The sequence below is a fragment of the Diplotaxodon limnothrissa genome, linkage group LG22 (assembly GCF_057381915.1).
Source record: "Diplotaxodon limnothrissa isolate DT_005_m linkage group LG22, D_limnothrissa_male_GT1.1, whole genome shotgun sequence".
In the NCBI taxonomy this organism is placed as follows: domain Eukaryota; kingdom Metazoa; phylum Chordata; class Actinopteri; order Cichliformes; family Cichlidae; genus Diplotaxodon; species Diplotaxodon limnothrissa.
This window is the reverse complement of record NC_140616.1, coordinates 8,212,942-8,240,869: the sequence shown is the minus strand read 5'-3', so window position 1 is coordinate 8,240,869 and position 27,928 is coordinate 8,212,942. Positions and strand designations below refer to the sequence as shown.

The following is a 27,928-nucleotide window of genomic DNA, read 5'->3' as shown; positions in this document are numbered from 1 at the left end:
GCGGTCCATCCTTCAGACCAGCTGAAAATGGATCCAATCCGGAGGAGCTCCACTCTGCGACTGACGGGGTTATTGTGCCTTTTATTTCTCGTTTTCTTCTCTCGTGGCTTCGCGAGTCATGATGTTGTTTCAGAAAAATCATCCGGAACGATACAAGAGGATTCCCGTAGCCAAGCAAACTCCACGGCTCATAAAAAGACTTTCCCCGTCCTCTCCTTCAACTATGAACATGTTAGGACGCCCTTTGAGATCTCTCTGTGGATCCTCCTGGCCCTGTTCATGAAACTTGGTGAGTGTCGCTCTAATGAAGCAACGCAACATGAATAAATACGTCCTTCTAAGCTGACTTCTCAGGCAGCTTTCAGAAATTATTTAAAGTCCAAGTTTATTTTGTTGTTTACTTATGCAAGTTCTATTGAAGATGCGATTATAAAGGTGCAGAATGCTCCGATACAAACAAGCTGACCGATTTCCAAAGCAAGAAGCCTCAGAGCTGCAGGTCTGCACCAATGAAGACGAGCATCACCTTTTATGGTTCCACTGTCTTCACATTCTTTAAAGTTTCAGTCATCTATTTACATTCTTTTTATCTGTTTATTTTCTTTATCTTTGTGTTGAAAGCGATTCAAGAAGTTTGTCCTTGATGATGTTGTGTGTCCTTTTCCTGACCCGAGTGCTGTAAATGTCCTGTAGTGGTGGGAGGGGTACTCAACAGATGAGTTGTGCTGGAGAGCCTTCCTGTCCTGAGTGGTGTCGTTTCCATACCACACTGCGATGGAGTTTGTCAGGATACTCTCCACTGTGCATATGTAAAACTTGCTGAGAAGTTTGGAGGTTAATCCAAATTTTCTCAGCCTCCTTAGGAAAAAGAGTCGTTGTTGAGCCTTCTTCATCATCTGCCATGTGTTATGGGTCCAGGTGAGATCCTCACTAATGTGGGTGCTGATGAATTTGATGGTCTTCACCCTCTCCACCTGAATCCCGTTGATGTATAGTGGGGCGTGCTGGTCTCTCCTCATCCTCAGGTCAATAGTAGGTCATATCTGGCCTTTTTGTAGCCCTCTGCGTCACCAGAGGTAAATGCAATGGAGCGTGCATGTAGCATGGAACGTACCTCACAGTTCAACCATGGCTTCTGATTTGGATATGTTTTATAGCACTTGGTGGGGACAATATTGTCAATGCATGTGCTGATGTAGCTGGTGACCACTGATGCTTATTCCTCTAAATCCACAGAACTGTCCTCTCTCATTGGAGCAGTCTTAAACACACCCCAGTTTGTAGCACCAAAGCAGTCCTGAAGCGCCGAATTAGTCTCTTCACTCCAAACTTTAGTAATTTTACTTACTCACGGGGCTCGTTTGAGGAGCTGCCTGTATGCTGGATAGAGAAACACAGAAATGTGGTCAGACTGTCCAAAATGTGGGCGAGGCACTGCCTTGTATGCGCCGCTTACATTGCTGTAGACGTGGTCCAGGATGTTGTTATTCCTTGTCGGAAAGCTCACGTATTGATGGAAAACACAGAAAACACGCAGTAAGCTCGTGTTAATCCATCATAAACAACTGCAAAGCGAAAAACTGTTTCAGTATAAATGACAGCTGCTTTTGTTAAAGAGGACATATTCTACTCATCATCTTCTATATAATTTTATTATTGGACTCTATTAGAGTAGCTTTGCATGATTCACGGGTCAAAACAAGCCGTGTCTCCCTTCATGCTCAGTTTAAACCAGCTTCTTCTGATTTCTCTCTCTCTGAGGAAGGGTTTGGACACCAGGTGGGTTTGGCTGACCTCATCACTTGAACCTTAATATGAGCATCCACCACAGGGTCAGTGTATATATATGATGGAATAATGCAGAAAAACACAAGTCAGCTTTACTGTCTGGTAGTTGCACCAAATAAAGCTTAAAAATGCTTTGCATTTAACATTATTTTATTTAATCACTGAATCTTTTAATTATTTTTAATATTTAAATGCTAATTCTTTGCAAGTTAAACATAATAAAATGTTTGTTATTGTCTTTGTAACAGTGAAAATCTAAAAACTGTTGAGTTTGCTGTTACAGAAGCTTAAAAAAACTTAAAAATGCTCATATGTGAAGCTACTAACAAAGAATTTCCTCCCACCAAGAAAAGACTTAAATGACTCATTGCTTATCTAAACTGTTAGCAGCTGTGTATTTGTCTTTGGAGTTTTTGTTGTTTGTAGCCGGCACTTTGTAGCAAGCAGAGATTTCAGGAACCTGACAGTTGTTACTTTTGAAATTCATCGCCAGAAATAACAAAACAATCAAATGAGTTAAAAGAAGCTTTGACATTCAGTCTCCCCGACATGTGACCGCGGTCCAGGCTGCTGTAAAGAACGTTTATGCAGTCACTGGTTTTGCTTGAAGCCTCCCTCGCCCCCACATCCCCTCCCTGACTCTGCACACTGAGATCTTTGTTATCAAGCAGTGCATTAGGACAGGAAGACGGACAGGCCCTCGGTCACAACAGCTGGACAAACAGATAAGACGCTAAAGAACCTCGCTGTCCCCGCTCAGCCAATGGAAACCCACAGGAGAGACTGAGAAAGCCAATCAGAGTCGCCGCAAAACACCACATGTTTTAGACATTTAACATGGTGGATAATATAGCACCAAAAGAGTCAGAATGGATCTTTTTCTGTGTTGAAAATGTCCTAAGAAAGAGCTACAGTAGTTGTAGGGAGGCCTGCAGCTTCACTGAGCAGAAGAACAATTTGTACACTTACTGCTTGTGTTCAGCTTTGTTTTTTTGAAATTTTAAAGTAGAAAACTTACAGGTTTTATAAATCAAAAGCAGACACAAACAGAAACTGATACACATTTTATGGTATTAAATGGATTTATTTATTTATTTATGCTTTAAAAAGCCAACAAAATATACTAAAATGGTAACAACAGAGTCACTGGGTTGCCAGATTGTGAGAAAATCATCCACCGGGATTATTATTTTGTCTTGTTTTCTTCTTAGTTATCTGCGTCTGGACCATTAGCTGCAACAGCGCAACATCTGTCTTTAATAAATGTCTAAAATATCCCCATAATAATAATAATAATAATAATATTAAATAACTTAATTCCCCAATAAAATTCAACATAGTCTCCCGCATTAAAATTTGCAGCAATTTAGAGCTAAACTGACATATGAATGATATAATTAGTAAAATAGGGAGTCCAAAGTAGGAGGGGTCCAGCTGTGTCAAACCTGAAGGCTATTTGAAGAGTTTGAGTACTACAAATCTCCACAGAGATCCCTTTCATAGGTCTGAATCCAGCGTTTGCTTTGGAAACAGGAAATAGATGTTCTGTCCAGCTTTGTCCTAAAATAACTGAAGCACTCTGTGTATAATTGTGTGCAGTGGGAATATCCTTTACTATCATGTTCTCACAGAGACATTTCTAAGCTCGACTGACTCTGAACTCTGACATCATGACGGCATTTTTAACCAGAGATCTGCCGCTCACTGGATATCTTCTCTTTTTCTGTCCGTTCTCTGTAAACCCTGGAGATCACAGCGTCACGTAAACCTCCTTTCCTCCCCTTTCCAGTGCTTCAGTGTATTTAGCCATCTCCACATGCATAAATACATTGAGTTGCTACCATGTGATTGGCTGAATGAATCAGTGGGCTGATTGTATTATTGAGAAGCTGAATCTAATAAACTGGCCAGTGAGTGCAGGTCCCATTTAATCCTAATGATACTTTCTCCCATGATCCTTCAGGGAGAAAGTCAAATTTTTAATTCAGATTGGTAATCGGTTCAGTTTGATCTCTCATGCTCTCCAAGGTGCTTTCTATCCAAGTTTCTTCTAAGCCAGCATTTATGAGCCATATATAATGTTTTGATAAATGGTTTATTCATATATTTGTCAACCATTATGAAACCCTATAAGTGGAGGCCGGTGCATGAAACTATAAATTTGTTCTTCGGGAAACTGTGCTTTCAAATGTGTTCACCTGACATGTTTAAAAGGTGCAACACTTGGAGACAAGTGCATGTCTGCTCTAAAGTTTTTAGCTAAAATGTGATTTACATGTTTTCATGCACAAAAAAATCTAAAAATTAAAAGGAGGGGGGTGAGTGCGTGTCTGTTTCAGTGTACATGAGATTTGCGTGTGTGTGTGTGTATCCTGTGTTCAACTTGAGAGAGAGAGTGTTCTTTCGCCCGGTTAATCAAAAGTCAACAGTCTTCCAGCTGATGCACGTGACCTTGAAGGATGGGAGCAGATAGTCAAAGCACAGTCCTCCTATCAAGGAGAATTCTCTGGCCAGTCTTGGCTTTGGGTAGCCGCATGAAGGAGATGGTTGTTTGGGTTCAAACGAACAACTGCATTACAATTTCGCAGTTGGTCTAAATGTCCGTCACTGGTCATCAGGTCTCTCAGTTCCCATTCTTATCAATATTGCATTCAATAAACAGTCTGAGTACTCACGGCTTGCCCGTCGTCAATCATGTCGGCCAGCCTTGTGGGGTTTTGAACAGCTGTAACCACTTTCTTTGTTCTTCGATAAGCCAGGTCCAAGCCAGGTCCAGTCAGCCAGAACTCTGTTATCATTGTTCCGAATAGGCAAATCTCGTTCAATGCCCTCCATCAACAGTTGCGAATGACCATCGAGTATCCGGCAGCAAACGTCTCTGCAGGACAATCGGGCTCTACCGAGCCCAGGCTTCTCATTTAGAATAGGGTGTCATGTTTTTTAGGGACCAGTTGATCAAATCCATAATTCTTTAGGTTTTAGAGAACAAGACTGAGAGACTTTCTGATGGTGAGAGTTAGATGATAGTTATCCACAGTGGATTTTAAATCAAACAATAAATGAAAAATTTCAACTTTAATTCAAGGTGTTTAACATACTCAGTCCTCTATTTCAAAGGCTCAGAATTTGCCTTGTGCCATGTGCCAAATTACACATGTGTACAAAAATGTTGGTACCCTTTGGTCAATGAAAGGAAAAACTCACAATGGTCACACAAATAACTTTAATCTGACAAAAGTAAAATTAAATAAAAATTCTATGAATGTTAACCGGTGAAAGTCAGACATTGCTTTTCAACCATGCTTTAACGGAATTATTTTAAAAAAAATAAACTCATGGCACAGGCCTAGACTAAAATGATGGTACCCCAAGAAAAGACTGAAAATAATGTGACCAAAGGGACATGTTAATCCAAGGTGTATTCACTATTTGGCTATTGTACATGGTAATAGCCCCATGCAGTCCACTTTGGCTCAAACAACTGTCCTGTGGACAGATGAGACAAAAACTGAACTTTTTGCCAAGGCACATCAGCTCTGTGTTCACAGACGGAAAAATGAAGCTTATCAAGAAAGGAACGCTGTCCCTGCTGTAAAACATGGAGGAGGCTCGGTCATGTTCTGGGGCTGCTTTGCTGCATCTGGCACAGGGTGTCTTAATTCTGTGCAGGGTACAATGAAATCTCAAGACTATCAAGCGATTATAGAGAGAAATGTGCTGGCCAGTGTCAGAAAGCAGGTCATGGGTCTTACGACAGGACAATGAGCCAAAACACACAGCTAACAACACCCAAGAATGGCTAAGAGGAAAACATTGGACTATTTTAAAGTGGCGTTCTATGAGCCCTGACCTCAATCCTATTGAGCATCTTTGGAAGGAAGCATGCAGTCTGGAAAAGGCGCCCTTCAAACCGGAAACAACTGGAGCAGTTTGCTCATGAGGAGTGGGCCATAAATCCTGCAGAAGTCTCATTAACAGGAATCGTTTGATTGCAGTGATTGCCTCAAAAGGTTGTGCAACAAAATATTAAGTTGTGGGTCCATCATTTTTGTCCAGGCCTGTTTCATGCATTTTTTTTTTAAATAATTCAGTTGAAGCATGGTTGAAAAGCAATGTCTGACTTTCACTGGTTAGCATTCATAGAATTTTTTGTTTATTGTTACTTTTGTCAGATTAAAGTTATTTCTGTGACCATTGTGTACCAACAGTTTTGTCCACGTGTGTAAGTAGATCAAAGTTCTGGAGTTGATCCCAAGTGTTAAATTTAAATTTGGATCTCTTAATGTGAGGATCTCTTAATGTGAGGTCCAGACAGATGTCAATGCAAGTGAAGAAAATAAAACCTATCAGAGAGATAGCAAACATCTTAGAAAAGGACATGTCAACATTGTGGTACATTGTTAAAATTAATGAATGCACTGACCAACTCAGGAAGTTGCTTTTGAGATGGCTTAAATACAAAACTGAAGACAGAAACAAGCCTTGATTGATTGATTGATTGATAATACTTTATTTATCCCAAGGGAAAGCATCAACTGAAAGTGATGTCCATGGGCTCTAGACTTCATGCAGGCATTGACTGCTAATTATTTTCAGTATTAAGAACATTCGACATATTGAAAAGTAATTTATTAGTGTCAAAAATCATATTTTAACAACAAAACACAGAAGAGTGGACAACTCCACATTTCAAACGTTCAGTTCGAGGAGTTTTTGGCATTTTTTCTTAATGATTGTATTAAATTTGATTATGGTGTGTCTGCAGGATTTCACATCATCCCCACTGTGTCTCACATCGTGCCGGAGAGTTGTCTGCTAATCTTTGTTGGCCTGCTGGTTGGTGGCATCATCAAAGCGACTGGAGAACAACCCCCCATCCTTGACTCCAATCTGTTCTTCCTGTACCTGCTGCCTCCTATCATCCTGGATGCGGGCTACTTCCTGCCCATGCGCCCCTTCACCGAGAACATTGGCACCATCCTGATGTTTGCAATGGTGGGGACACTGTGGAACGTCTTTTTCATCGGTGGGATGATGTACGCTGTCTGTCAGATTGATGCGGCCAAGCTGGCTCACGTGGACCTGCTGTCCTGCCTGCTGTTTGGCTCCATCATCTCGGCCGTGGACCCCGTGTCCGTCCTGGCCGTGTTCGAGGAGATCCACATTAATGAGCTGCTGCACATCCTCGTGTTCGGGGAGTCGCTCCTCAATGATGCCGTCACTGTGGTGAGCAACGTTCGCATTCTCAAATAGTAAATATATTATAATTAAACTCATTCTTTTTAATGTGAATTAATTACTTTTCTATAAAATGTTAAAATATAGTAAAAAACAAATAAACTTTGAGGTGTTGTTATATCCAGTTAACACTAAAAATAGATACAGAAAAGTAGTGAAAGAAAAATAAAGACTAAGCAGGAAATCTCTCAATTTAGGAGGAAAGGAATTTTTTTCTCATGTATAAATTTTCACTTGAGAAAGTTTCTGAACTATAAATTTTCTGCTGATCAGGTAATCAACCCATTAAATAATGAAATTATCAAGATAAAATCAATTTTTTAGGTCCGTGAAACAATCATGAACAAAAGCAAAAGCAAACACAAACACCGCTGTTTCTGCTCCAGGTCCTGTATCACCTGTTTAAGGAATTTGCTCACGAGCAGGCGATTACCGTGACCGGCGCCGTCCTCGGTGTCATCTCTTTCTTCGTGGTTTCCCTGGGAGGTGTCATGGTGGGCGTCATCTACGGCATCGTGGGAGCTTTTACGTCCCGCTTCACCTCATACTCGCGCGTCATCGAGCCGCTGTTCGTCTTCCTCTACAGCTACATGGCTTACCTCTCAGCGGAGATCTTTCACCTGTCAGGGATCATGTCGTAAGTAGACGAGCCCTCGGTCTCTGAGCTTTATGATAAAAAGGTTTGAAGTCTCAAACTCACAAACACTCTGTATCAGATATAATACACTAGTGTTAATATTTCCTAATGAGAAAGTGAAAACATTTTTGCAAATTTATTAAAAATGTAACTAAATTAAATGTATCTTAATTAAAATCTCTCTCCTTTGTCATATTGTAAACTTGATAAAACATTAATTATCAAACTAATTTTTTATATTTATTTAACAAATATCAGTTAGCAGTTAGGTAAAAATGTCATTTTTATTCATTACAAAACATACCAGCCATTAACAGCATAGTCACATATTTGCACTAATAACTGTGAATTTACCCACAAACCAGGGGCTGCTGGGAAGTGGTGTTAACCTTAGACTGTGTATAAAGAAGGATAATATAACAGTTCCCCTGGATTTAAGTCGAATTATTTCATCTGTGGGTTACAGCCCTGTTGTTCTGCTGCTGCAGAAATCAAATTTGCCCACTGGTGGCACCGTGGGTGGATATTTGATACTGAGATCCTGTCGCCTAAACTGTTCTTGACACTAAGCCAACAGAACCACCCAGCTATCTGTTTTCTTGACTACATGTGCAGCTTAAAGACGGTGGCCCTTTTACTCCTCTACGTCTGGTGGCTTTGATGCGAAAGGAAAAGAAGACGCTTTATCCTTCTTTATATACAGTTTGTGTCGATAAAACCACGACAGACTCTAGGTTTTTGTCTTGGTTACAGCTGAAATCATACATTAAATAATCCAATAACCCTAACTTTAGAGAAACTTCTATCAAACCTCATTACGTTGACTGCTTCTCCTCCTTCTTTTCCTTGCCAAACAGTTTGATTGCTTGTGGCGTGATTATGCGGCCATATGTTGAGGCCAACATCTCCCACAAGTCTTACACCACCGTCAAATACTTCCTGAAGATGTGGAGCAGTGTGAGCGACACACTCATCTTCATTTTCCTCGGGGTTTCCACAGTGGCTGGTCCTCACACCTGGAACTGGATCTTTGTCATCTTCACGGTGATCTTCTGTCTGGTCTCTAGAGTGCTGGGTCAGTACAATAAAACACAATAAACCAGGAAGTTCTCTGTTTCTTGCCTATTAGCAACACAATAAACATTGTATAGTAATATATGCTAATCTGAGAGTGCAGCGAAAGCGGAGCTAGGAGCAGCTTGTCTAGCACGCTGGACACAACCCAAAGGCTCCCATGTAATTGAAATGCAGTACAGATTACAGCGTGATCAAAACCAAGCAAGGTCAGTTCTGCTTCATGACAGAGCGCTGTTAGAGATGCAGGGAAAGAGGTCAAGCACTGCCTGCCTTGCTTACCCTGACCTGGTTTAATCAGGTCTACAGTCATGAGCAAAGGGTTTTGGCAGTGGTCCTAATGTTTATTTTTTATTTAAATTATATGTTTTTTATGATATAGTGGAGAACAATCACAAGCATTTCATAAGTTCCAAACTTTTTTATAGGCAAGTAAAGTTTAGTTTTGGCAGTGCTTCCACAGCCTTTGGCCATGACTGTAAAACTTCACCCTTTCATTCAAGTAGGGTCCCTTCTGGCTCGAAAGAAATAACATGAAGAGACCAAAACACTAACTTTGAGGCTTTAACACTCAAATCAGTGGGTGGTGGCTTTGATCGCTACTGTTTTTTAGCCATTGGCATTGCTGCCTGAGCAAAACAGAATCTTGCTCCTCTACTTGGGGACTCATGGGGAAAATCCAGTGGTGAAATTCAATAACCAGTTAAGTGTAGAGACCCAATAAAGGGAAACTGATGATCATATTGATAATGAATTAATCAATTCTTTTTTTTCTGTGTTTCAGGAGTCATCGGGCTTACAGCCTTCATCAATAAATTCCGTATTGTGAAGCTGACCAAAAAGGACCAGTTCATTATTGCCTACGGTGGCCTGCGAGGTGCCATAGCCTTCTCACTGGGGTTCCTGCTGAACAATAATGAAATCAAGAACTTGTTCCTCACTGCCATCATCACCGTCATCTTCTTCACTGTCTTCGTGCAGGTGGGAATAACACGAGTACTTGGGATTTAGGTGTATGACAAAAACAACATGGCAAAGGAAAAAGGCTTGCATGTGAGGCTGGACATAAAGAAAAGAGACGTGTATCAGTTGTCTCTTTTATGTTTAATGTTTTTCCCGCACACATTTTTTCCTCTTGACTGGCCTCTAGTTGTAAGTTGCTGTGGCTTCCACCCGTCTGTGTCAACATCAGTAATTATAGTAATCAGTATTTTTATTGGGTATTGTTATGTGAGTGTGTTTATATGTCTAAAATAAATGTGCAGTATGTTTTGTTAAAACTTAATTTCTCTTTTTTTCTTCAGGGGATGACGATCAGGCCCCTGGTGGAGCTCCTAGCTGTGAAGAAAAAGAAAGAGAGCAAAGAATCAATTAATGAGGAGATCCACACACAGGTGACAATTTCATTCACTTCATGTATAAGAAAACACATCAGTCCTTGTTAATATATGAGAGGGATGGGGCTACAGATCAAACAGTGTATAAGATGTATAAATAACACCCTCTGTAAACTAATTTTGCCATCAGTTCCTGGATCATCTCCTCACAGGAATTGAAGACATCTGTGGTCATTATGGGCATCATCACTGGAAGGACAAGTATGTATTTTCTTTCTTAATGTATCCTCTCTATCACCTCCATCTTTGTAGTTCAGAAGAAGCCCTCAAGTTGTTATGCAGCCATGTGAAAAAGAAAATTTTCACTGGTCTTTGTGCAGTCCTGTAAAAAACATGAAGATGACTCAGTAGATTGTAGATCAACAAGTAACTCTAACTGCCAAAACCTCTGCTTTGATAGAAGTGCTTAAACTTCAAGCACATCTGATTAACAGCACCTGGTTGCTACTTATCCTCTTAAGTCCTGGAAGCAGTAAGGGTGCACTCAGTTTTTCACAGGACTGCAAAGTCAGATTACTGTATCCCCCTTTTATAAAACAGAAAAAATAACTTTTTCTTCTGTATACAGGCTGAATCGCTTCAATAAGACCTATGTGAAGAGATGGCTGATCGCAGGAGAACGCTCCACCGAGCCCCAGCTCATCTCCTTCTACAATAAGATGGAGCTGAAACAGGCGATGATGATGGTGGAGAGCGGGAGCGCCGCCAAGCTGCCCACGATTGTGTCGACCGTCTCCATCCGGTAAATGTCAGAAGCAAGTCCTGCAAGAACTGCTTTCTGTGCATGAGATATTCCCCAAAAACAGTATTGAAGTGAATTACTGAGTAACCCGGACATACCTGTATTTTTTGGGTGAACTAACCCTTAATCCAAATTGATTTTGTGGAGGATGGAGGTCTTTTTGTTCCCCAGCATAAAGCTAAGGTTAAAAACACATCTCAGGAAGTTTTTTTATTATAAGTAAAGCCAGATGCCACCAAAAACACTGATGCTGCTGATCCTCTACATAACAAGTTATCAATTCTCCCCCTCAGCGGATACACTTTGTGCTTGTTTTCTGTGTTAGGCACATTAAAATCTAACTGAATGGCTTTAAAAAGTATAAGCTGTGAGTAATATCACACTAATGCAGGTTCTGGACTTTAAATTTGTTCACTGTTTCCAAACAGAAACGTTCAGGCCAAAGGGTCGCCCAAACCGAGCCGAGCCATCTCAAAGAGTCGTGAGGAGGAGATCAGAAGAGTCCTGCGAGCCAACCTGCAGAATACCCGACAAAGGGTGAGGAAGACATCGACGGCTTGTTCAAAATGGATTGGACTAATCTGAATGTTTGCATGCATGTTCATGAGTTGCAAACAAGGTCCATCCTTTTTAAAATAAATGTGCATTTAATACTTTCTTCCTCCTCTGCAGCTTCGCTCGTACAGCAGATATGAGCTGCTAAACGACGCGCTCGAGGACGATATAAGCGAGGCTCGCTTCAGGAAGCAGAAGGAGATGGAGAGAAGGGTGAGTTTAAACAACTCTAAACTCTAAAGCTGTCGACTTAAACAAATTAGAAACATTAGAACATTTCAGATCTGTCCAACTTTTTGTGCATCTAGTTTGAAGCTTTATTTTTTTGTTCCCTGACTACCACGTTTTTAATGTCAAAGAGTTAAAATCAGAGAACTCGCAGAGTTAAAAGGGTAATTTGGGCTAATAAAAAATGCAGATTCACAGAAATGTGTAAAGATTTTTGGCAGTAAAAGTAAAATGAGGATACTTTCAGATACATTTATTTTTTATCAGATAGAGTACCAGATACAAGCTTTCCTTTAAAGATACTCGAAGGATGTGTCTTGATGCATTCTAAGTAATACAGATAATGAAATCTCAGGAAGCTGATTCTGTTCATCTGGACGCAGAGTTTTAGGAAGGAGAAATGTTTCAGACTGAAGTCCCTGATATGAGTGACAAATATGTCTTCCTCCTAGAACTCTGCGTCCAGATGAACAGAATCAAGTACAAGATACAAGTTGTTACAAAGAAACAACATTAAATATGAAGGAGAAGTGTAAAAACTCCTCAGCAGGCAGAGCTGAAGGCAGAGAGGAGACACAGAGACAGCCAGTGGGGGAAAAACTATTTTTGTCAATGTCAGTTTTATTTTACAGCACATTTAAAACAATAAGGGGGGTTTTAACCAGCTCCAAAGGAAAGCTCGGCAGTGACCAAACATTATCCAAATAGAATTTTTTATCTTTTCCAGCCAATTTTGTAAATTGTGGTTTTATTTAATCATAACTGGTACTTTTATTTTTTTAAATCAAATGCTCAAATGCATAGCCAAACCCTGCAGAAAGGGATCTTTGCATTGAGAGAAACTTCAGAGAGCTTATTTAATATGTCCTGGTGCTGAGTTTAAAAGTGATTGAACCTCTTGAAAGTGTAACAAAGGGGTTTAACAGACGGTCAGAGGACTCTCCATCCAGCACCAGAATCATTTCAGGACCCATTAGATCCCTCCATCCTTGTGTTTTGCTGTGGATAAGAATCAATACTAAAGTGCTTTGTTCAGTTGTTGGGTGTGACTTCCTGCAAAGTCCTTCTTTAAACTCTGTTATGCTTCTCTTACAGATGAGCCACTACCTCACGGTCCCTGCAAACCGCCAGGAGACGCCCCCTGTGAGAAAAGTATTTTTTCAACAAGGTCAGTCTAAGAGCCAGTTTAAAGCACGATTTTATGAGAATGAAAATTATGTTCCGGCTTTAAAGTCACTCATTGTTTTGAGTTTTGTGCTACTGGATTCTTTTGGAGCATTTGAGCAGCTGTGTCCTGCTGTCGAATGCAGACCTGGAAGTCTGTGCATCAATACAATACTTTTCTTTTCCACACGGGATATGTCCTGTACAATGATGCAAATATTTTGCATTAAACAGAATGAGTCTTATGGGGATCGATAAAAGGATACCTTTTGTCTTCCACTGTGTCTGCCCTGGATCTTTTCTAATCATATTATCCTGTGTTGGGTATCATATTTAGCTACAAGACTGGCTTAGGATTTTAAAATGGAATAACCAGATTATTATAAACATTTACACCCAGAGGAAAATTAGATTAAGTGGATGAGGTTGCACATTTTAATAACTGTACAAATGTGCGATATTTACCTGTGATTTCTGTTTAATTCTGTTTAATAATGAGGTTATTTTTCCAAAATTAATTTAAATAATATTTCCACCCACATCAGTAAAAGCCTAAAAATAAATAATATTTTAACATTTTCATTAATAGTAAAGATTAATAAGTGCTTATAAATAGAAGCAAAGGATGATATAAACTATTAAAAGTAAAAATCTGTTTAATTTATTTATTTTTTGGTTATTTTCACTGCAATAATTTTTCTTTTGAATCCTTTCCTATCCTAAAACAATAATTTCTATGTGTAAGTGAATATGCATGCTCTAAATTATTTTAAAATATAACTGGTGCTGGTGTTCCTAATTAACCAAATCTAAAGGTGTTTGTAAAAGGTGTTAAACTGTTAATGAGCCCCTGCCTTTATTCTCCAGAGCACAAAGTGTACACCTACGATGACAGCGAGAGTCCCCGAGGGCGGGCTTCTCCCAGCTGTGCTGATGATGTCAGCGAGCTGAAGGAGACCCCTGAGAAGCCCGATCAGAGCAGCACGCCGAGGGCCAACAGGGACGCCGAGCTGAAGCCAAAAGAGCAGGACGACCAGGGGGATCAGCTGAAAGTATCACGCTGCCTCAGTGACCCCGGTCCAAACCCGGAGGATGATGAGGACAGCACCTTCCTGCCATGAGTGAAGCACATTTTACAGGAGAGGCCTGAAGACAAGAGAGCTTTAGCAAAGCTTGATATTTATCATTTAAATTGTTGTAGGTTTGTGATGTAGGATTGTGCAATCTTCGTTCCATACGTTCATAACATGTTTTTTTATCATGCAACATGCAGAATTGCCAAAGCGTGCTGCAGGGGACATTTCTTATTTGAAGTTTTTATACCCGCCTGAAGTTTCAGCATTTTGAATTTTAACATGCGCCTCAAGCCAAAGCATTTGTTTCAATGAGCTTGAAGCACCAGACGGGTGGAGTCTCCTGCCCTGAAAGCACAGATAAGAAACATAATGAGGTAAAGCCCGGCTGATAAACGCCGTTGGCTGCCAGTGTTTGTCTGTCTGGGGTATTTATCACAGACTGAAACATCTAAACAACCTTTAGTTGGGTTGCCATGACGTTTTGTTCATCTATAGTGCCCAGAGGATGAATCCTCACAACTTAAAGCCGTCATGGATTACCATGAAGTAATGACAGGGGAACTAGAGCTCACATTTTTCCTATATCGACTTCCCTTCATGGGCTCCCTGTTGAATCCAGAACTGGATTTAAAATATTTCTCTTCACATACAGTTCCCAAAATAAGACCTCATAGTATCATATTATCTTGTCAGAGCTCATTGCTCTCAAACTGCAGGGTTACTTGTGGTTTCTAAAAGTAGAATCAGAAGCTTAGATTGGATTAGACTCAACTTTCCTGATAGAGCTTATAGTTTGGGCTGGATCAGGTGAGGCTGAACCATCTCTTAGATATGCTGCTATAGAGTCAGGCTGCTGGGGGTCTTCCCATGATGCACTGAGCACTTCTTTTTCACTCACCTCATGTCACTCCACATGTGTTTAGAAGCCATTGTTGCATGTCATTTTCTCTTCCACAGTTTGTGTTTTGTCCAGTCTCACCGTGCAGATAGCTGCTCCTCCCTGAACCTGGTTCACGTGGAGTTTCTCCTCCGAACTGCTGGTCAATGTGAGAGCAGCACTTATTATAAAAACAAGCTATATCCAAACATGAGACTGAAGTAAAACATCCAAAACTAATGTTTTCATGACTTACTCAGTATTTTCAGTGTACATTCAAACTCAGACATATAGACTGTTTTGATTTCAATCAAACAGGACGATTAAACATACTCCATAATAGTCTCTATAAAGACCCACATTCACCTCTCTTTAAGTCTAAAGGAAGTATTCTGAAAATGTTTAGCTGAGCTATAGCTTTGAGTTTTAATAAGCCTAAGCCAAAAGTCCAAAAAAAGATACCCCTCGTGATCACTTTGCTAAAACATAATTGCCAGGCTACAGAGGTTGAAAACTGCACAGTCAGCCAGATCTGTTCTGCTTTACATGCATCAACCTAAGCGCTATAATCAGGTTTATTATGTGGCACAGTGTGTGGCCTTAAAAGTTCCGCTTTGACATATCTTAGCCAAATTTCTCTAATTGAGAAAAACTGCTATCAAAACAGATTATTTTGCTTTAAAAAAACCAATCTGTATTGTTCCCGAGTCACACTCACATCAGCCTTTACAAAATTCCGGCATCAGATGCATAAATGTTGTATTGTAAATATGTTCGCGCTGCTTGAAGTTTCATGTTGGTAACGAAAAGACCGATCTGATGATCAGAGGCCATTGACGAGCTTAAAATTAAAAAACGAGCTGCAGATATTTGTGGACAAGCTTAGCACTGTGTTTATCTCCACAGCTGTCGCTGCATGTCTGATCAGTGTTTTCTCAGGGAATTCAACAGACGGTGTGTTTGTATGACTAATACGTGCTCCACAGTTTATAATGTGCCTGTTTTTGCACGCTAAAGTGTTTTCAGCTCTTGTCAAACCGAACAAGGTGTTGGTGATGTTTCCACGTTTTGTAAACAAAGCTCTTTTTGTGTGTGTGTGTGTGTGTGTGTGTGTTCCTGTTAACTGAGCATGCTCCAAGACCTGTCAGTGTTTAAGAGACTGGACTGCCTGAGCTTTTGCTGCCTGCACACATTTGCCTTATAAGTGTTTTTGCTTTTTATGCTTTTACCAGTTGTAATGTTCTTTATATTACATATTGTTATATGTTTATTTTGCAAAAATAAAAAAATTGTTGAAATCATAAGGGAAAGCTTTAATTCCTGTCTTAAAAAAAGTTTCTTACTGCTGATTTTGTTTGATTCAAACTGTGCAGGTAGTAGAAGGAGTCAAAAAAAGGTGGAGCAGACTCTACCTGTGTCGCTGCCTGGCTGCGAGAATACTTTAAAGATGTCAGGATTAAAAAGGACATACTGTAATAAGGACTAATGGATGAGTTCAGGCTACTGAGGCCCCTCAGTGGAAAGACAATTAAAGAAATAACAGGGAGTTTGAAATCCCCAGCGTGCCAACCAGCAGCGTGTGATGAGACTGTGACAACATCCTCTGCAGCAAACATGAACTTCAACGGCACCTGGAAAGTTTATTCTGAGGAAAACCTTGAGGAGTTTCTCAAATCCATAGGTAAGATATTTTAAAAACTAAAGGATTATTTATTTCCTGAATATATTAAATGTTTTTTTTGTATTTATACTTTCCAGGTGCACCTCAAATGATTATTAAAATGCGTAAGGAAGTGAAACCGGTGATCATCATAGAGCAGAACGGCAAAGACTTCACCTGCACCGTGAAGACTCCAGCCTGCACCAAAGTCCACTCGTTCAGCCTGGGAAAAGAGTCAGAAATAACAACTGTGGATGGAAGGAAGTTTAAGGTAGTTCAGGGACCTCATGCTCAACACATTTGAGTTTTTAGAGTTTTGTGAATTTTAAATTAATATTGGAAGGAGCAGTGCAGAAATGAATGATGTGATTTATGCAGGCACAGTAAGCAGGAGACGTATCTCTGCTATTTATTTACCTTTTAATATTTAATTGTTATTGACTACAACAATGATTTTGTTCCTGGTTAGTGCATTGTCAGAGAGGAGAACGGGAAGCTGATAGCTGAAAATGACAAGTTTACCTCAGTCAGAGAGATTCAAGGGGATGAAATGATTGAGGTGGGTGGCTCTAATTCTTCTTAAAACTGCTATGAATGTGAATCATCCACGTTCTCCTAATGTGTCTGCTTACTGTTTATATCTAGACTATCACTGCTGGCTCTATAACCTTCACCAGCAGGAGCAAACGTGTCTGACCGGCCAGCTCATGGATCCCTCTCAGAATTCCTCATCTGAAGATGAACGGAGTTAACTTATAACTAACTAAATAAAGCTGAAGTTAATAAAATAAAATGTGCAAACACTATAAAACTCGTATCGTTATTTACTGTAAGGCAGTATTCTGATTGTAGAGGGCGCTGTGGGGATTTTTAAGTGCACGCTTTCGTGTAAACGAAGAAGAAGCAGGAAGGCGCCTTTTGAGTGCGCATGCGTTGCTAATTTTCCCCCCTTCGCAGCCTTTCGTTTTCCCTCTAAAAGAAAACATCCTTCTGCTACGTGAGTGTAACTTTATGGCCAGATACATGAGGCCTCCAAACACGTCTTTGTTTGTCAGGAACATCTCTGATGAGTCCAGGTGAGTCCTCGTAAAGAAGCCGCTACTCGTCTACGAGTTAACTCGTGTTAATTGTAGCTAGTTAAGTTAGCCTGGTAGGCAAGATAGGCCTCAACGTGCAAACTGAAAGGGTAACGCTGACCGGGAGCAGCGCCGCATTTCAAATCTACGTTACGTTATTTTGGCCATATATGTCTTTGTTGTGGTTTTATAAACATTATTAACGTCTGTGTTGCTCTTTAGACGCGAACTTTTTCATGTTTACAGTCAAGCTATCAAAGCTAACTGGCTAACGAAAGCTGGTAAACAGCTCCGTGAAACTTTGAAAGATTTTAAAGGAGGCAAGAAACCCTACAATGTGGATTTAATATGAAGGGGCAAAAATTAATGGCCTCGGCTAACGTTAACCTAATGTTTGTTGGCCGTTATCAATTTTAAACACGCGTGGTTAATTGATTAGTTACAATCTGAGGTCTGTTTGCTGATTTAAGTTTGTATATTTAAATGTGATTAGCACAGAAATTCTCATTTAAACTGCCAAAATACTGACCTCAGAATACGCGATCGCAAATGAAAGCTCGTTTTAATTTTGTATGTGTAGCTTGTGAATTAATCTGTACCTGTAATGGTTTCCTCATGTATTTGTTATTATCATATTTCATTGTTGTTGTTATATCTAGGTTTAGTCTCAGTGTTAATCTAATCTGACCACACAGGGTTGGTTTAACTTGGTTTTAAAAATACTAAACTTGCTAGATGTGTTAATAACTAGTTAAAGTTTTGCACTAGTATTTAAAAGCAGAGTGAAATGGGTAAATCGATCAGAAATCATCAACATTTTGTTCTCAATCATCTTAGAATTGCCAAAAAAATGTATGGTCCAAAGTTTGGGCATATGCAATGATTGCTGTGATGTTTTAACGCATATATTGAAAATTAAAGGTCAGTCCAACCACTTTCAGGCTTTTTAAACACATTGCAATCTGAGGCAATATTTAAACATGAACATCTCCAAAACTATTAACAACACAAACCAAAATAAGTATCACTGACCTCTTTCACAACTGATTAACTCTGTTTGACATGGATGTTGAAGCTGATTTTAATCTCACTGACACTGTGACCTGAACTTAATTTCCTTAATTTCTTCAATTTTACATTTGCATTTGTGGACGGCCTTGTAACTGTTTATAATGTGTCAGTGCTACACCAATGACATTAACATGAATTGCATGTTAATATTAAAAAGTGTGGATATTTTAAAGGGATAGTTCACCTGAAGAGTGTGGCAAACTGTGAGGAGCTTTTTTGCCCCTATTTTCTAAACATTTCCCAGATTATTTTACTAAAGAAAAAAACAATGGACTACTAGGCAATGAAACTTCTAAAAATTACAATACCCGTGAGCCTTGGTGGCTTTTGCCTTGGAGAAAAGACCAGTCGACTAAAAATGCTTTACATACAAGGACAAAATCTTATCTGGACACAAAATAAAAGATTGTTTCTTAACCAAATTAACATTTTTAAGCTTTATGTGCACAAGTTGAGTGTTTTTCATTTTTGCAATGACTGTGCACATATATAGGCCACAAGAAGAGAAAACCAGTTTCCTGTTAATTTAGGTCACTTGATAAAACAGAGGGTATTTTGTACTTGAGTAAATTACATCCACAACATGGTTCAAATGCTTTATATTTTAATGACAGTTTTGGTATATTTTTCTTTCTTTGAAGGTGAGAAGCTCTCTGAGTGACATTAAAAGCATTTGTATGAAGGGAAAACCCTGAAGTTGTATTTGATATATGATCAGGAAGTCTTATATTCAAAGGGGATGGATGGAAAATGGGCTGATTATGTGACCACAATTGAATCATGAGCAAAAAATACAGGCTGTTGATTTCACTGCTCTCTGATATCGGAACTTAATGTACTGTGGGGCAGGTTAGTTACCATCAGCTGGGTTAACGTGAGACACCTTCGTAATACGGAAGTTACCCAAATCCTGCTTTGTCATCCAGGCCTCTCGTTTCTTGGTTGATTAATAAATAAATAAATTTTAAAAATGCCCAAAAGAGCTCCTCAGTGTTTGCCACCTGCTCTGTTTAAAAACAGTCCTGCTGGGATACAAATTGTCTTTGAGCTCTTTTAACAGGTGGATCACCCTCCAGGTAAGAGGAAACAAAATGTACTCTGAGGTGAACTGTCCCTTTATTCAGCAGCTGCTCTTCCAGCTGTTGTCACTGGTTGATGATGTAGGTAGAGATGCCCGTGATGGTCAGTTGAGTTATACTTGTATTTACGGTGTTCAGGCCTGAGGATTTGCGGCGTGAGTTTGGCCGCTATGGGCCGATAGTAGATGTCTACATCCCACTTGACTTCTATACACGTCAGCCAAGAGGATTTGCATACATTCAATATCCTTTCCCAATGACTTTTAACTGTGTATGCTGCTGCTAACAAATTATTTAAATTTCCTTTCGGCAGAGAAGATTTTTATTAATTTATTTTTTGTGATGCATTTTCTTTTTGCACATAATCTGATTGAATATCTAACACGCATATTTCTCTGTTATTGCTTCAGAAAATGTAAACGCGTCCAGTTGTGGAAACCGGCCACAAAGAGTTACAAAGACCCATATAGAGTAGCTGTAAAGACACACAGACCTGCAGGATCAGAGGGAGGGAAAAGGTTGAAAAGAGAAAGTAAAGCATGAAGAGGAAAAAGGGAACGGAGACAAAGCTTGGATTTGGATATGGCGGCAAAGAATGGGGAAAAGAAAAAGAGGTTTAAGAGGAGAAAGCAAGCAGGAAACCCCCGAGTCTCTGTGGGAGTCGGTTAAAGAGTGTAAAGATCAAGATGAAGTTCAAAGTCAAGCATGGGCAAAGGTAACAAGTCTGAATTATTTTGTATCCTCCCATCCACAAATTTGACATGACACCAAAATCAGCTTTCCCTGTGACACTGATGAAACGATTTAATCCAGTCTTATTGTGTTTGATTTTATTTTTTTATATATAGTCACTGTCGTGATCCCTCAGACAGTTAGATGATATGTTTGAAAAGAGCTTGCTTCATCTTTTATCCCTTAAAAAAAAAAAAGCAGTCAGCTGAGCGTGTTTGTGTTGTTTTCTCACCTGTCTTACAGTAATGTAAACGGTGTCTTTTTATAAATGTTTTTACATGGTAAACTGGGCCTCACAAATTTAACTAAAGTAAACGTTTATGAAGTGCATGGTTCTTTTTCTTGAGAAGCCTTTTATTTGTTTAGGAGAAAAAAAAACATTTCTTTAAATTTGTGAGGCCTTAAAAAAAGAGAAAGAAACAGAAACCTTAACCACTCAGCATATTTGAGGACGTGCGTGATGCTGAAGATGCTCTTCACAGCCTGGACAGGAAGTGGGTCTGTGGTCGCCAGATTGAAATCCAGTTTGCACAGGGCGACAGGAAGAGTAAGTGTCTGGTTTTTGTGTCTGAATTAGATTCAAACACTTTGAAATATTTTTGCTGTTGGTTTAAATATTAATCTGTGACTTCCAATGATAGAAAAATGTGTGACCAGCTCGGTTTTATCTCTTTAAAAGGAACCCTGATTATTTATTATTTATTAATATTTAGCTGGTGGTCTCCTCCCCATGAAACATGGCGTTTAAAATTAGACCCATTTCCAACAACATGCCGGTACTCTGTTTTCAACATCTGCAGACACTGAATTTATCTGACACCAGTTTAGTATTAGGAAGCTTTCCTCAGTGTGAAGAACAACTGGAAATTATCCTTTTATTTATAAGGAGACATCAGAATCGACTCTAACATTGTCCTGTTAACTTTTCAAAATATAGAAAACAAGCAGATTTACTGAGTAAATTGGTGAGAATGCATAAGTGTTATTCATGCAATTTATCTGCACTGGTCTCATTTCAGCTCAGTTACGCTGCTTTGGTTGTTGCATGAGCCAACGGTTACATCAGCACACTGGCTTAAGCTGCTGAGGTGTGCTGCAGTCTCATCTGGAATGATACATGTCGCCACTCAGGCAAAAACAAATAACCTGCATCAGTTCTGTGGCTCCACACATTTATTTAACATGCAAAAGATTCACGGTTTGATGCCAGGAGGAGACAGAAATCCATTTGTGGTCGCATCAGGACAAACGGTATAAAATCTGCTGAATTAAATATGTGGAGCTACCCACTGTGGCGAGTCAGTGTAGTAAAAGCTTCCCAATGAGCCTTACATTAGTACACTCTTGTTCAAGCTGTTAGGCATCATTACCCAGACTGCACTGTGACATAAACAACAGTCACGAACTGAGACTGAAAGGATTCCCCCTTCCCCCTCAACGTTTTAACAACCAAGAAATCTGCAGTATGCGTCGTCATAGTCGGGGTTCCTTTTAAATCACGTTTTCAGATTTGTTAAGTGTTTAAAATTAAGCATCAACCATCATGGTTTTAATTGTTTTCTGCTTTAACCACTTCTTCCTCCTCTTCTTTTTCACCAGCACCAAATCAGATGAAATCAAAGGAGCGGCGTTCCCCAGGAAGATCCTCCCGGTATGACGACTACGATCGAGACAGCCGGCGCCGGCGGTCACGCAGCCGCAGTTACGAAAGATACAGGTCGCGCAGCCCGTCTTACGATCGCCGCCGCAGACGTTCGGAGAGTCCTCGAGAGTGAGTTAATCTCTCAGAAGAGAGTCGGTCGGTCCCAAGTGTTCTTTGTGAGAAGGAAAATAACGTTTTCATTTTTCCTTAGGTCTCGTGGACGGGTGTATGGAAGAGGAAGAAGCAGGAGCCGCGAGGATGACAGGTACAACTTCTCTTCTAGACTAAGACCACATTTACACAGATGTAGCCTGTCTGTTGTTTTGCTTCCTAAAATCCATCTTTGTAATGTGCTACTGCAACCAGAAGGTGGAAGTAATGTAGATTTTCTTTGCCAACAACCATTAAATGACAAATAGGATAACGTGCGACTAAATGCCCTGGAATACCCACGTCACAATACAATACAACACTTGTGTCCTCAGTTCAGCTGCAGCGGTACAACACACCAGGTTGGAAAAATCGAGAGGTGCAGAAACAGCAGCTTGTTAATTTGACGTCAGCTTTGTCATACAGCGGCAAAGGCGACTCCAGATGGTAGAAGGACTCAAAGGAAAGAAATGAAATGAGTTCAATGAAGAAAGTGTTTCTCTGCAGTTGACAGCTGCTCATTTCCATAATCGCAGTTAACACGAGTCCTTTATTTACTTATTTTTTCATCGACTGCCATTTGTTTTAGAGACAGCTACTGAATGAAGACTGTCGTGTCCAGATGAACTGAAAGATGCAGGTTGGGTGTAAAGCAAGGTGTGACGCGTTTATTTATTTAAAATACAGAAGGAACCAGGTGGTCCAGCCATCGTGGCTCTATGTTGTGTGTGTCAGCATCAAATTGTTGGACAGTGTCAGTCTTAAACCATTTGGCGCACACAGCAGCACAGCTGGGTGAAAACTGGTAGCTTCATGAACTGGTTTTTAAGCTCTTTTGTACTGATGTGGTGATATTATTGAACCCCACAGTCTTTTCCTCCTTTACATACATTACTGTTCATGTTATCCATGTTCTACCAGTTATTGTTAGATCTAATATGCGTCATTTCATCTGTAACGGTGCCCACAAGTTAGAAATTCATGGGATATCATCAGATTTGACTCTTGGGAGTAACCCTAATGATCCTTATGCTCCGAGGAGGAAATTCCACATTTAACACTCATCAGTTTTCAGTTTTAATGAGAGAAGAGGCGGAAAAAATAAGGACCAGACAGTCAATCACGTCACCCCACAGCCAGTTGAAAGTAAAATCTGATCTGCACTGCATCTAAAAGTGTGACGTATCACTCTTTTACTTTGTGTGCCTTCAGATACAAGCAGAGACCCCGGAGAGTCTCCAGAGAGCGATCCCGCTCCAGATCCGCATCTCCACGAGAGAACGTCAAACCGCCGTCCACCTCCCACTACGTTGAGGAAGAAGTCCGACAGACGCATTCCCCGTCCCGCTCCAGGTCCCAGTCTGCGTCGAGATCACACTCTCGCTCACGTTCTCGGTCCCGGTCCTGGGCCGGGCGCAAGACAGGAGGACGCTAAAGCAGAACCCACTCCCCACCCCGTTCCCCCGGTTCTGTCAGACAGAGCAGAGCTGGTCGTTTTGTTAAGTAAAGGTGTTTGTTTGCCATGAATGGTAACGTCCATTTGTAGAAAGCTCGTTTTCGCTATTCCATTTTAAGAACAGCGCTGCAGCTCCTCGGCTTGGTTTTATAAAGTTGTTCGGTGATATTTCTCTTTAGGAGCAAGATTCAGCGGTTTCTGCGCTCAGCCTGACGGGAAGAATATCCAGTCTTTTTTATATATACAACCAGTTACTGATGATTTTTGTTTTCTAAACCCTATGCACCCACTTTTGCTAAACAATCCCTGACATTCAGTATTCTAAGGAAGTATTGAGTCTGTTGGTGAACCAAATGCATCTTTGTGTGTTTTATAACTAATCATGTACTAGGTACTTTACTGTCAGCCAGTTTCACCGCTGTTTTTTAAATTTACATTTGTTCGACAGCGATAAACCATCACCATGAGATAAATGTGTTCAAGGTTCATGGTGTTCATGGTGTGCGTCTGCAGTTTAGTCAAGTACATGAGCACGGGTGCTAAAACGCACAGAGGTGATGCTGGGGTCCCTAAAGTGTTAAAGACGTCAACAACAAGCTGACCTATACGGTCATTTGTTTTCTTTGTGGTGTTTTCTGTAAGAGTTAAACCCTTTTTTTTTTTTCTGTTTTCCCCCCAAGTTGTTGTTTCTTTGAGGAGAAGCAGGTTTACTTGACGGTGTTTTTCAGAACAACTCGTGTCGCTGCATGTTTTATTCTTATCTTCTATCTTTAGTAGGGAAAAAAACTGTTATTTTGATTAATAAATGGTTAACTTTCGGTTAAAGAAAACATTGCGTGGCTTGTTTTTGTACTTGCTTGACCAAAGTTCATTATTGAACACAATTCAGAGTTTTCTCCTCCTCGGAGACCTCGGTGTCCTGTGGATCCCCAGCGTCTGCCTGGAAAACGGAGCAGGACAGTCTGTGAGCACGGCCCCGTCCATCGATTTCCTTTTAATGGAACAACTGAAATTAGATTCTCAGCAAAGAGGCAGCCATGGATGAAATCGGACGTGTCTCATTGATCGCTGTACTGGAAAAATGCATCAGTCAGATGAATAAAGCTGCAGATGGTGGAAGTCCTTATCAACCATGCAGTCACCAGTATGAGCATAATCACAAAAACAAGAGGCTGCACCACGATGATGCTGTAATCAGACGGGTTTCTGGGTTTCTCTCAGTCCCTGCCACTCCTGGTCAGTTTAATCCAGCTGTACTCCACCCTGTAAAGATTGTAGTGTCACATCTATGATGTCAGTTATCCTTAAACCCCTAAAACTCCTGTTTGGACTTTTTGTACCTGCCACCTTCTAAAAAAACACACACAAAATGTACAGAGATGAGCTGTAACGGCTGAAGATCGAGCTTCATTTATTGTTTCTACTGCTTTTCTATCTGAGCAGAACTGAACAGCTACATCACCAGTATCATTTAAGGTGAACTATGAGGGGGGTTCAATACTCAAGATCAGGTTTATTTTCAGTATAAGGCTGAAGATTTGGTAAACAGACTGATTCCTATAACACATTTCTATTTGAATACTTTAAACATGTCTCAATCACACAAGCACTTTCTCTGTTTACACTGCAGTGAATAGGTTGGGAGCATAAACACATACTCGGGGTTCAGTGTCTTGCCCAAGGATACTTTGACATGCAGACTAGAGCAGCTGGGTTCAAACCACCAGCCTTCCGATTCAAAGATGACCTGAGCCACGGCCATCTATGTTTAATAATTAATGTGTTAAGAAATTAGTTGTGAGGCGGGGCTCCTGGAAGAGCTTAAAAAGTTCTGTGTGAATGTAGGGGAAAATATTCCAGCCTGCAGGGTTGGAACCGTAGATGATCATTACCAGGACATGACCCCAGGCTCACATTGTTGTGATTTACACCACCACCAACCTGCCTATTCAGTGTACTGTTTCACTGGTTAAATATAACAGCCTGATGTTTGAACACCCTTATTTTTATAAGAATTATTTGCTTGTTGTAGCAGAAATAGGAAACAAAGATAAACCAGACAAACACTGGTTGTACATTTTACTCTACATAAATCAAATAAATCTTTTTTTCTGGTTGATTGATAGATAAGCACCATAGACAGTTTATGATTGGCAGGTTGACAGATGAGGTCAGGCAGGAGTCTGTTCGCAGACGACGTTGTGATCTTCAGAGGTGTTAGAGAACCTGGAGAGTTGGAGGTATGAGCAGTCAGTAGAAGCAAGACTTGCCAGATGGCAGCAAGACCTGTTGTGAGGAGGAGGAGAAGATTCATGAGTGTGGTGGAGGAGGGTTGGAGTGACAGAGGACGATACTAGGGATAGGGTGAGAGGGAGGCAGGGACTGTGGGGTCCCATAAAGGGAGCAAATGAAATCCATTATGCAAGAAAAACTCTGCAAATTACAAAGTTCCTTCATGGAGGAAAACAAAATGAATAGATATGCATCTATGAAGGTGCATTAAGAAAAAAATAGGCTTTTTCTTTGAATTCCTCATTAATTTGTGCAATTTTAAAAACATATTCTGGTAAATAGTCAAACAAATATTCATGAAAACAATTAGCCTGAAAAAACAAACATGGAGGCGCATGTAGTAAAGCTCTCTATTGTCTATTGTGACATCTGTTGTTGGAATAAAGTAGAATTGAGGTTCTGTAAAATTAATATCTCTAGTTTTGGGAGTACCGGTCTTCAATTCGTTTGTTTGTTTGTTTGTTTTGTCCTCGGGTAAGATCCAAAAATATCCTACTGTTTAGAAAATGAGAGCGCCGTCTCAGAACCCATATTCCCACCAAGGCCCAGCCCAGTTCACCCAGTTCTGTGCTGCTTTCATCTAAATTTAGAGGATCAAACCAGTCCAGGATCCTCTGGGTTCAACCAGAAATAGGCGACAGACAACCAAATATTTTGGAGCACATTTCACCCCTGATGACTCGCAGGAACTGGCAGGTCGTCCATTCATACTGCTGCGAGGTAAATGGCAGCAGACCATTGCCACGGAATTGATTGATGGTGTTTCACACTCTATAAGTCGAGAAGAGTTAGTGCCAGCTCGCCTCATTTGTTTTTGCCCAGTTCGTGACCAACAACAGGGAGTTAAATGTCTACCAGTGGGAAGATTTTACCTTTGATAAGAGATGAAAAATAAAGAAAAAATGCTTTCATAGGTCAGAAATCGGCAGCGTTACATCAAAAAGGCTTTTATGGTTACATTTTTATATGGAAGATAAAAGGTGAGTTAATGCTAAGTTATTGATTTGTATTTAAAATGATCGGTTGTGTCTGGTTTTACTCATTTATCTGGAAGTTTTTATAATGATGACACAAAATAGTGGTGAATAGACTCCTGTCTCAAATGGTGTCTGCTGGGCTGTGGTTTAGTTGTAACTCAGTAAGCTGGGGCTTTTATTCTGCAGGAATGATGATTACATTTAAAAGCATCAGCAGTGAAATGTAACCTAACAGTGTTGTATTTTTTCTTAAATCACACTATAAAATAATTACTGCTGTATCAGCATGTAACAAGCATTTTAAAGCCATTTTTCTTATGTTTCAGCTCATTTTGAAAACTAGCTTTGCCGTGTAAATTTTGAATATTTAAAAAAATAAGCAATTGAAGCTCTTCTCTGGGATTAGGTTATTCTCAGATATTACCTGGTATATGCTCCTTTGCATCCTTTTTTTTTTAACTTGTTCGCTAATTAACAACTACACAAAAAAATGTAAATACATCACACATTAAAAAGATGATAAGTGAAATTTTTCTAACCTTAAAGAAAGTGACTTATTTTCATGCTCAAAATGAAAAGCAGCAGACAAATGTTCAGGTTCACACTGAAATAAAGATCTAACTGATGTGAATGAATTTTTATACCTTCTAAATTACACTGTGCTGTTCTGTTCCTTTGATATAATATAAAATATCAATAAACCATTTTAAAGATAGTCTTAGTCAGTAGTCTTCGTCTCTATCCATAAAAACATGCAAAACCTTTAAATACACCCGCGTTCCCCTTCACAGTTTTCTCCTTTTGTTCTATGAAAATCCTGTTCTGACCACTGGCACATGTGCATCTGTGATTTCATCACACGTGAAAAGCAAACATCAGCTTCTGTTTCCAATGGGCTACATGGACTTGTACTTTTCAGGATTGTAACACTGCATCCTGTTGCATGTGAGGGCAATCTTCAAACTTGTTAACGGATTAGCTGCAGCTCAGGAGGTAAAGCAGGTCACCTACTGATCG

At 40.0% G+C, this 27,928-nt stretch overlaps 3 protein-coding genes across 3 annotated transcripts; all 3 read left to right on the top strand.

Annotated features, from left to right (window-relative positions):
* slc9a1b (solute carrier family 9 member A1b) lies at positions 1 to 13,956 on the top strand. The gene is made up of 12 exons (XM_085346852.1): positions 1 to 289; positions 6,554 to 7,014; positions 7,413 to 7,663; positions 8,521 to 8,738; positions 9,522 to 9,718; positions 10,042 to 10,131; positions 10,265 to 10,335; positions 10,703 to 10,876; positions 11,305 to 11,413; positions 11,549 to 11,644; positions 12,755 to 12,827; positions 13,691 to 13,956. The coding sequence occupies exons 1-12, from the start codon at positions 28 to 30 to the stop codon at positions 13,942 to 13,944; spliced, it is 2,256 nt and encodes a 751-aa protein (XP_085202978.1). The 5' UTR covers positions 1 to 27; the 3' UTR covers positions 13,945 to 13,956.
* A 2,305-nt stretch (positions 13,957 to 16,261) lies between these two features.
* fabp10b (fatty acid binding protein 10b, liver basic) lies at positions 16,262 to 17,132 on the top strand. The gene is made up of 4 exons (XM_085346101.1): positions 16,262 to 16,457; positions 16,535 to 16,707; positions 16,906 to 16,995; positions 17,082 to 17,132. The coding sequence occupies exons 1-4, from the start codon at positions 16,262 to 16,264 to the stop codon at positions 17,130 to 17,132; spliced, it is 510 nt and encodes a 169-aa protein (XP_085202227.1).
* A 248-nt stretch (positions 17,133 to 17,380) lies between these two features.
* On the top strand, positions 17,381 to 24,416 carry srsf10b (serine and arginine rich splicing factor 10b). The gene is made up of 6 exons (XM_085346315.1): positions 17,381 to 17,512; positions 19,801 to 19,905; positions 20,838 to 20,941; positions 21,994 to 22,165; positions 22,248 to 22,301; positions 23,399 to 24,416. The coding sequence occupies exons 1-6, from the start codon at positions 17,448 to 17,450 to the stop codon at positions 23,619 to 23,621; spliced, it is 723 nt and encodes a 240-aa protein (XP_085202441.1). The 5' UTR covers positions 17,381 to 17,447; the 3' UTR covers positions 23,622 to 24,416.
* The last annotated feature ends 3,512 nt before the right edge of the window (positions 24,417 to 27,928 follow it).

What these genes read in the sequence shown, in the direction of transcription:
- slc9a1b (XM_085346852.1), top strand. Translation starts at nt 28, where the DNA reads ATGGATCCAATCCGGAGGAGCTCCACTCTGCGACTGACGGGGTTATTG. An exon ending in GGCCCTGTTCATGAAACTTG is followed by an intron (nt 290 to 6,553) that starts GTGAGTGTCGCT and finishes GTGTGTCTGCAG; the next exon opens with GATTTCACATCATCCCCACT. An exon ending in TGCAGAATACCCGACAAAGG is followed by an intron (nt 11,414 to 11,548) that starts GTGAGGAAGACA and finishes CCTCCTCTGCAG; the next exon opens with CTTCGCTCGTACAGCAGATA.
- fabp10b (XM_085346101.1), top strand. Translation starts at nt 16,262, where the DNA reads ATGGATGAGTTCAGGCTACTGAGGCCCCTCAGTGGAAAGACAATTAAA. An exon ending in GGAGTTTCTCAAATCCATAG is followed by an intron (nt 16,458 to 16,534) that starts GTAAGATATTTT and finishes TATACTTTCCAG; the next exon opens with GTGCACCTCAAATGATTATT. An exon ending in TGGATGGAAGGAAGTTTAAG is followed by an intron (nt 16,708 to 16,905) that starts GTAGTTCAGGGA and finishes GTTCCTGGTTAG; the next exon opens with TGCATTGTCAGAGAGGAGAA.
- srsf10b (XM_085346315.1), top strand. Translation starts at nt 17,448, where the DNA reads ATGGCCAGATACATGAGGCCTCCAAACACGTCTTTGTTTGTCAGGAAC. An exon ending in AGAGGATTTGCATACATTCA is followed by an intron (nt 19,906 to 20,837) that starts ATATCCTTTCCC and finishes ACCACTCAGCAT; the next exon opens with ATTTGAGGACGTGCGTGATG. An exon ending in CGTTCGGAGAGTCCTCGAGA is followed by an intron (nt 22,166 to 22,247) that starts GTGAGTTAATCT and finishes ATTTTTCCTTAG; the next exon opens with GTCTCGTGGACGGGTGTATG.